The 9,116-nt window shown below is 39.5% G+C and overlaps 1 protein-coding gene across 4 annotated transcripts in view; it reads left to right on the top strand.

Annotated features, from left to right (window-relative positions):
• Window positions 1–6,575, top strand: part of LOC122074461 (reticulon-like protein B16) — a 38,394-nt gene extending 31,819 nt beyond the window's left edge. For all 4 annotated transcript variants that reach the window (XM_042639278.1, XM_042639276.1, XM_042639274.1 and 1 more), the window contains one exon: window positions 5,955–6,575. In XM_042639278.1, the coding sequence (XP_042495212.1) occupies window positions 5,955–5,992 (38 nt within the window). In that variant the 3' untranslated portion in view covers window positions 5,993–6,575. The remainder of the gene's footprint in view (window positions 1–5,954) is intronic.
• The last annotated feature ends 2,541 nt before the right edge of the window (window positions 6,576–9,116 follow it).

Below are 9,116 nucleotides of genomic sequence, written 5' to 3'. Positions count from 1 at the left end.
CTTCCTCAGATGCCTTATCTACACCTTTCTTCTTTAAGTCCGCCTTCCTCTTCAAGCACTCTCTCTTCAGATGACCTTCCTTCTTGCAATAGTAACAAGAGACCTTTGTCTTTGCCCCTTTTGATTTCGATCGACTCTTCCCAAATCCCTTCTAATTTGATCTCCCTCTTTCCTGCTCCTTGTCACCTTCGAAAAAACCTTCTCCTTGAGATTTCGTACTACTGGCCTTCTTCCTTGTATCATTGGACATGAGGGCAGCTGCGACTTCATCCAACTCAAGGGTCTCCTTCCCGTACAAGAGAGTCGTTACTAGGTGATCATATGATTCTGGGAGCGACGACAGCAATAGTAACGCCTTGCTTTCATCCTCGATCTTAACCTCCAGGTTTGCAAGTTTACTTACGATCTGATTGAACATGTTAAGATGCTCTAATAGATCCGTACCTTCCTCCATCTGTAGAGAATACAATTGCTTCTTTACGAACAACTTATTCGTTAAGGACTTCGTCATGTAGATACTTTCAAGTTTCGCCCATAACTGCGGTGCAGATTTGATACCCACAACATATTGTAGGGCATCATCAGAAAGATTTAATCGAATAGCACTTACCGCCTTTTCCACTATCTCTTCCCAATCTTCATCAGTAATTTTTGCAGGTTTCTTTGACTTCCCTGACAACGTTTTCGCCAAACCCTGCTGTATCAGAAGATCCTTCATCTTTTGACGCCAGAGGGTGAAATTGTTCTTCCCATTAAACCTCTCGATATCATACTTGACATTCGATCCCTTCCCTACCATCGTGATAGTAAACCCTAGAAAACGGAAATCTAGAGCTCTGATACCAATTTGTAGAAACACAACCCTAAAACGATGCAGAAGATAATGGAAAAACAAAACAAACAATGCACACGGATTTTACGAGGTTCGGCAAGGTTGCTTACGTCCCCGGTGAGATGAGATCCTGCTTCACTATCAATGGAGAATAGGGTTACAGCGCTCGTCCTCACACCTCTCAGTATTGCTTGCATTTCAGAGAAAGAAACCCTCGCTACAAATATATAGCGAAAAAACCCTAATCCGGAAAGTACACAATTGCCCTAACCGGCTAGCGGGACCGCCGTCCTGCTTGTCTAGGTGTTGCACCAGTACTCCCTGTATTAAACTGCGACGGAATACAAGACATCATACACCAACAAGAGTTGGGCTGCTCAGATCAGTCCCAAACTAAGGTCGATTGGAGACCTTAATGTGAAGGATAAAACTTCCAAAAAGTAATGGATTCTGTCTGTTGGCTTAGGAGATACACACCTTCTTGATTTCAGACTTAAAGAGAGAGAAAAAGAGTAATCTTCAAGAACCTCAGCAGCTATGTTCAATTGGGCTCCAAAAGGGGATCGAGTGGTCTACTGGAAGAGCAGAACAAAACCCTAAAAGGTCAGGTTGAGCAAATCTCAAAGTTGAAAGATGGGGAAGATCGATTGGACTGCAGAAACACTACTATACTGCTGGCTTAGATGTATCGTAGAGGCATGGCTGATGGCCTTCAAAATAATTCGAGGGAATGATGTAGTCCACGTGCTTAACTTCAACATCTTCAGTGGTGTCCATGGGATCGTTTTCTAGCTCATCTTGAACTTGCTCTTGCTCCATCTTAGGCTCTTCAAGTTCTTCTTCAGTGTTTGTGTCCTCATTAGTGTTGGCAAGGAGGTCTAAAATATAGATACCACGGCCATCTGTCTCACCTTCAATTTCAGCACCTTCCTCCTTGTTTTCAGTAGTGGTATTGGCCATCCAATCATCATCAAGTTGTGGGTCACACACTAGCATCTTTGGATTGGCTTTAAGTGCTGCAATGACTTAGTTGGTGTTCTGTTGGTAGGGGCAAAATTTGGCAGTGTGACCAAAACCCTTGCAATGGAAACACTTGATTTCTCTTTTTTTATAAGTCATTAGTGTTTTCCCTGTATCCAACGTGGCTGGTGGAACTTTGTTTGGAGCAATCGTTGTCTTTCCACTAGTCATGTTGACCTCAGAATCATGAATTGACAGGTAGGAATGTCGAGGAATTGATTTGAGCAAGTCCTCCGCCTCTAATGCCTTTTCAATACATGCATTTAATGATGGAAGTCTATCACACCTAGCTTATCACGGATATCGTGTCGTAATCCCAAATTGAATCGGGATATAAGCAATTCTTCATCTTCGTGATATGCACCTGTTCATGAGAGTAGATCATTAAATTTATCAACATATTTTTCTAGAGTCATGGTACCTTGTCGGAGAATGCTGAGCATGTCATAGAGGTGGCGTCGGTATGTTGGGGGCAGATATCTCTCACTGAGTATGAGTTTGAGTTCTTCCCAATTGTGGGACTCTCTATGTCTATGAGTTAGTCTACTCTTTTCAACACACCAATCTTTAGCACCACTTGTCAGCTTAGTGATAGCTAGTTGAACCTTTCTTTCCTCAGACATACGGTACCTTTGGAAGTAGTCATCAATGGAGTTCAGCCAGTCATGGAAGTAGAGGGGATCGTGCTTTCCATTATACTCCAATTCCAGTTTTACCTTATATGTATCATCATGGTGAAATTGGTTGCCCTTATGTTCATCAAATTCTTCACCTCGAGCTGGTATGTTTCTTCGAGCTTGGTAAGTGTACCTTCTTGGCACATTAGGATTGTTGTTGAATGTAGAGGGGATCATGCTTTCCATTATACTCCAATTCCAGTTTTACCTTATATGTATCATCATGGTGAAATTGGTTGCCCTCATGTTCGTCAAATTCTTCACCTCGAGCTGGTATGTTTCTTCGAGCTTGGTAAGTGTACCGTCTTGGTACATTAGGATTGTTGTTGAATGTAGGATGTGTATGAGACTGGGCAACAGTAGTCTCTTTCAGTTCTGCATGTTGGTGGTCTATAGTATACATTCTTGCAGTCATTAATAGGAGGGATTTCATCACATCCTCCAATGAGTATTGTTTGAAGCTTTCTTCAGCCATAGCTCTGATACCACTTAATGTAGAAGTAGATTCAAAGAAAACTACCCCCAAAGTATTACAACTCCAAACCCCAACTCAAATAGGACTCTAAAACTAACTTGACAAAGTACAGCAAAGTAGAGCAATAGGACAGAAAAACCACCAGAAAAATACCCAAGAAGTACTTGAGAGAACTAAGAATAAAAAAAAAAAAAAAAAAAAAAAAAAAAAAAACCCAGGAGAGAGAAGCCTGGGGCTAGGGTTTAATGGGGATAACTGCGGTTGGAGTTGGGCTGCTCAGATCCGTCCCAAACTAAGGTTGATTGGAGAGCTCAATGTGAAGGATAAAACCTCCAAAAAGTAATGGATTCTGTTGGCTGGCTTAGGAGATACACACCTTCTTGATTTCAGACTTAAAGAGAGGGAAAAAGAGTTATCTTCAAGAACTGCAGCAGCTATCTTCAATTGGGCTCCAAGAGTGGATCGAGTGGTCCACTGGAAGAGCAGAACAAAACCCCAATAGGTCTGTTCGAGCAGTTCTCAGAGTTGAAAGATGGGGAAGATCGATTGGACTGCGGAAACACTACTATACTGCTGGCCAATTCTGGTTCTGAGAAGCCTCAACAGGTCTGAATACTCTTGGTCAAGATCACAGCGGACAAGAAATAATAACAGAAAATTCAGGTAGAGAAAGAAAAAGGGAACCAAGAGAATTATGGGTGGGGTGGCTATCTCAGCATGGGCATCTCACCCACAGCTATCTCGACTGTTAAAAGCAGTTGACTACAATCTTTGTTTATTCAAATATGAGAATTCTGAGTACAAGAGCTCCTCTATAAATAGAGGGCAGAAGCTATGCTATTAGCAGTCACATTAGAACTAGGAGTTGTACTCCTACTAGGACTAACACTAGAAACCTAATTGGAATAGGTAATTAACTAGTTAATTAGCTACTAGCCACTAATGGGCGGATTACAATTAAATCGATGGCCACTATGGGGCCTTATTGAATAATTTAAATTGATAGGCCCAATGGGCCTTGTTAACTAATGAAATGAATTAATATATTAATAACCACTTACGTGGAGAACGGCTAGCCCACTTTGGGTTGGGCTCTCCTTGATGCGGATTCCAGATTCCGGATTCCAAGAACTGAAATCGGATCGCTTAGGGCCCACTTAATGAATAAATAGCACAATTTTTAACCAAATTCCAAAGAGAATGGCAATTCAGTAAATAAGAGGAAGCTTTTACAACTAATGGCAGAACAGTAAATTACTATGACTTTAGGTCATGAAAAGATGGGAAAAGGCAATATAAACGTTAGTGACAAAATAAGGGTGGAATAAAAGGAGGAGAAATAAAGGGGAAGTAAAAGAATGGAAGAAAAGAGATGGGAAAATTTCAGAGAAGGAAGAAGGGGGAATCTGCAGCCATGGTTTCAAACCCAAAACTCGTAATCAAATTTCTATTCTTCAAAATCTAAAAAACTGACTTCCTCCATCCATTACATCTCTAATATAAAGGAAAAATCAAAAAAATTTATGGAAAATTACTTGAAAGGAAACTACCCTAAATAACAACTGAATTAAGATCTTCTACTAATCTGATTTCTAAAAAGGAAAGCAAAATAAAATCAAGTCACTAAATCCATTGCCGATCTGCATCACTCCTTCTGCGGCAGTCCATGATGGATGTGGATCTACATCACCCCCCCTCCCAATTAGAAAAAAAAATAAAAAAAAATTCTGATTCTGGTTCTATTTGGGCAATCTGGTTACTGGTTCAATTAGTTATTCGAGATTTGTTTGGTCTCTGTTTAGAGCCACAATTCTGGCTGATTCTGCCAAAATAGAGTTTCCTACCTAAACAAGGGTTCTCTCATATTTTTAAATCCAGCTGTTGGATTTGGGTCAAACTTTGCAGGACTAATTCTCAGCCCATCATTGACCTTCAACCAGAATACCGACCTCATCTGGACATTTGATTTGCTGATATTAATTTCTCTTGAATCTGGTTTCTAAACCGTCACTACGATTCTAGTTTTCTACTAGAATTCTAAATCCTCTCCTTGGGTGATTTAGAACACCGTGAAAACATTACACGGTTACAAACATAGAATACACTTTGGTTTCTACATTTCTTATCGGTGCAGTTCTGAAATGAGACCAGTTGAAAATTTAAAGGAAATCAAGTAGAACTGATTTGCAAACTGAATTAAGCAAAACAGCTACCCCCAATACTCAAACCCTGCAGAAATGTTGAGGAGAGAAGCAAATTTGTTCAAACATATTAAAATCATTAAACTGAATATATTCTCTGTTCATAGAGAACATATATAGGCCATGTTGTCATCTGAAACCCTACTATTTAAGACTCAAACAAATACTTAACTTTACCCTACTAATGGCTATTAAGTATTAACAGAGAGTAGGTATTACAGTAATTTAAAATATAACTAAACTGGCCTCATAAATAGAAAAGGGAAAAAATTAAAACTGAAATCAGGAGTGGCTGAAATTAAAGAACTCCACTACTTGGACTGTTGCTCCTTCTGTGCTCTCTCGACAAGTCTAATTGGCCTTATTGCTCTTCTTCTTGAATTTCTTCCTATGCTATGTTTTTGGTAAAAACAGAGTATAAATCTGATTTGGGTCATTTATTCGATTTGTTAAAGCTCTTTTTCATTCTCAGGATTCGATAAAAGCATAATGCCTGTCAAACCATTCCTGAACAACTTTTTGTGTGATGAAAGCAGATTGCACATTCACATTTATTACTGTATCTTCCAAATGAGAACCTTTATGCCAATGCCCTACATTTTGCAGTTATCTCCAAGAGTATGTTGTGTCCCAATCAGATGGCCAAATCTCCTTCCTGTTATTTCATCAAGAAATTCCACATTTTGTATCTTTGTGATTCTTAGCGATGACAAAGCTGTGAGGTTTTCATAATTACTTTTGCGTTGCAGGTTGTTTGATCAAAGGAGACAACTACACTGATTGTTAGTGTTAGGGAGGGCTTGCTGGCCTCGCCGTGGATAGCTGGAGTAGATTTTGGTGGACATTGTGCAGCTTGGGCCTCCTACATTTTCGGCCGTACAGTTGAGGCGTTTTCTTTCACATGTACAAAATACCATATTGGAAAGGGGTAATGTCCATTTGAAGTTTGACAAGGTCCCACTGCACCCCCTCATGCTTGCCCAGCCAAGAGTATATGCTGGTAAATCTACTCGGCATTCATTTGGTGAGAAACTGTCATCCATGTAACTGGAACATTTTACATCTCTCAAACTCATCACTGTTGACCCTTTCCCTGAACAAAACACATTATCTTAGGAGTCAACAAATCTTGTGCTCTTTCTTTTAGAATATATGCCAGTTCTTTATGACCAAAAGAGTGATATATTGGAACATCCATGATCATCTGAGTTTCATTATTTTGGACATGAGAAAGATGATGCAGATCAGATCACTTTCTATTAGATCTGTAGATCTGCTGTTATTTTTGAAAAGCCATGATCATCCAATTAGCTTGGTTCTTGTGGACTAAGGAAATATTACATGACATAGAAGATCACTTTCTTGCAAGATATATGCAGCTGCTTTGTTGAAGCTAACAAATCTATTTGCTCTTTCTTTTAGAAGGCCTGCCAATTCTTTACTTCTAAAAGTGAATATATGTTAACAGCCATTATCATCCAATTGGTTTCTTTCTTTTGGATATGGCACATGACGTAGATCACTTTTGGTTGCATCTGCAGAGATACCCATGAGAAGGTCAATCTTCCTTTGAATTTATATGTATTTTTTTTTAAAGTTTTCCTTGCTCGTTGAGAAGGAGGAATTCCATCACCATTGGTGATGTGACCTTGAGCCTTTTTTTTAAATTGGTGAAAATTCCGGGTTCAGATCTTCGAGGTGTGGATATTCTCTCTTCACAATGGGAGTAGATAAACTGGGTCTGTATGTTTCTGTGTAGACTAGTAGCATAGACAGCTATGCTGTTACCAATATAACCTTTAAGGGAAAAGTTTTCCTGGCCAAGGAAGAATTCCTTTGGCCAATTTTTTAATATCGATCAGATCAAAATCATTAAATGTAGGCCATTGAATATGAGCCTGTGTTAAATCCTACCTTCATCTAAACATACAGTACATGCCGTGTATACATAGACATGCAAAACTAATATATCTACCATAATATGAATATATAGTACAACACAAGAAAAATTCAACTCCAGTACATATGTATTTGAGAGGGATTGTCTTTTAAATTCATGGAAACCTAGAAATTCGAATGCAATTGGGCTTGTTGCTGAAAAGCTAGACTGGAGAAGAAAGGTATTGTTATCAGTAGAAACCAAAATTGTAGCCACAGTGGGAGATTGTTGCCGAAGAAAGGTTCTATTGTCGGAGAAGAAATCAAAATTGTAGCCAGAGGGAGATTGTTGCCAAAGGGAAAGAATAATATTGCTGGAGATGTTGCTCTTCTTCTCTCGAGTAACCGAAGGTAAATGGTTATCTGAGATGAAATCGAAACTGTAACCAGAGATGGCGATCATTGATGGAGAGGATGATTGTTGCAGAAGGGGAAGGTTATTGCAGGAGAAGCTTTTCTTCTCTCGAGGAAACCAAGGTTTTTTGGTCTTCTGCTATGGTCAATTTATTTTACAGTACATCTCTCTCTCTCTCTCTCTCTCTCACTGTATCGTCCCCGGACTCTGTTTCTCTCTCCCCCCTTATCTCACTCTCATTCTATCCCTCCTCCTCTCCGCCTCTCCTCCTCCTACCCCTATACCTGCTAGTCCCCCATCTCTAATTCTCTCTCATAAAATACTCTGCCCATTTTCCCATTAAAACCCATTAAAAAGAGTTTTTTTCGCCGTTGAAGCTCCTTTCCACATTGCCCTTGCATGATTGACTTCACTCTCTAAACTGTATAGCCTAAGGGCAAGATTTGAATCAAATTGGGGGTTTAAGGTGATTCCGATCTGTTTTTCAAAGAAATTTCGGGCCCAAAGTACGTTCTCTGGTTTAGATGTACCCCTGAAGTCATTGATATTACCAGAAAGAGCGCGGGGTTTGTAGAGAACAAATGGGTGAATTATTGTCAAATAGAAGAAACTTGTAATAGGCTTCCAATGGATGTCATTCAAGCGTTTAATGGTCTCTTGTAGTGCTGAATGAGTTCCTGAAGAACCCAGAAGCAAATCTTGGTGCTACTTTTAAATTAATCCACATGAGTGTTAGGCTTCAAGGGATGGGTGTCAAACAGATGGAGAAATGACTCTCTGTAATGAAGAAGAACATCATCACAAGAGGTTAGAGTACATATGGAGGTGATTTCATTCCCTCTTTTCCCTTCCAAAGGGTTGAGGTTGAAGAAGATCTCCAACTGGTTAGCTGAGTTTCAGAAGCTTCTATGTGTCTCCCTACAAAGACTCCTCCCAAAATGGGTTGTTGGCATTCTTCATGAAAAGCGAAGCCTTTCGGGCCAAGACATGCGCCAGCTGAAGATGACAAAAGGTTTCAAAGTTTGGGGAATGCAGCTCTCCATCATAGTTCTTCTTGCTTGGGAAGAACCAGAGGGTTTGTGTGGAAAGGATCCTAGTTAGTATTGGTAACATTGATCCATCAAGGTGAGGATAATTTTCCTCCTTACTTTGATGATTTTTTGAATGAAAATGTCCAATCTGTGTTGTTTCTCTTAGTCCTTTCCATGGGAAATTTTCTGTGGATCGATTGATGATGGAAGTTATGAGCAACAAACTGGGGAAGCTGGCTGGGCGTCGGTGTCTTCATCCACTTTTGCTTGGACAATTATAGTACTTAGCCAATTCTGTGCTCATTAATTGGCTATTTTACTGTCATTGTCTCTCTTTTTCCTTCACGTTTTATATTTTTTAATTCCCTATCATTTGATCACCTAGTCCATTCTATTTCAATATGTCACTGTTATGAAGGGCAATTGGTATTTAAAAAAATTTAAATAGTGAAAAAGGAGAGAGTGAGTGAGAATAAACAATAATTTAAGTAGTCTAAATGACGTGAAATTGGATAAAGCAAATGACATTTTTTGGATGGACATATTAATCAAAATTGGAAAGACACTCAGAAGAGGCTTGGCATAGA

This window comes from Macadamia integrifolia, chromosome 3 (genome assembly GCF_013358625.1).
Source record: "Macadamia integrifolia cultivar HAES 741 chromosome 3, SCU_Mint_v3, whole genome shotgun sequence".
Taxonomy (NCBI): Eukaryota; Viridiplantae; Streptophyta; class Magnoliopsida; order Proteales; family Proteaceae; genus Macadamia; species Macadamia integrifolia.
The sequence above is the reverse complement of the archived record's forward strand: the minus strand, read 5'-3'. Positions and strand labels throughout refer to the sequence as shown.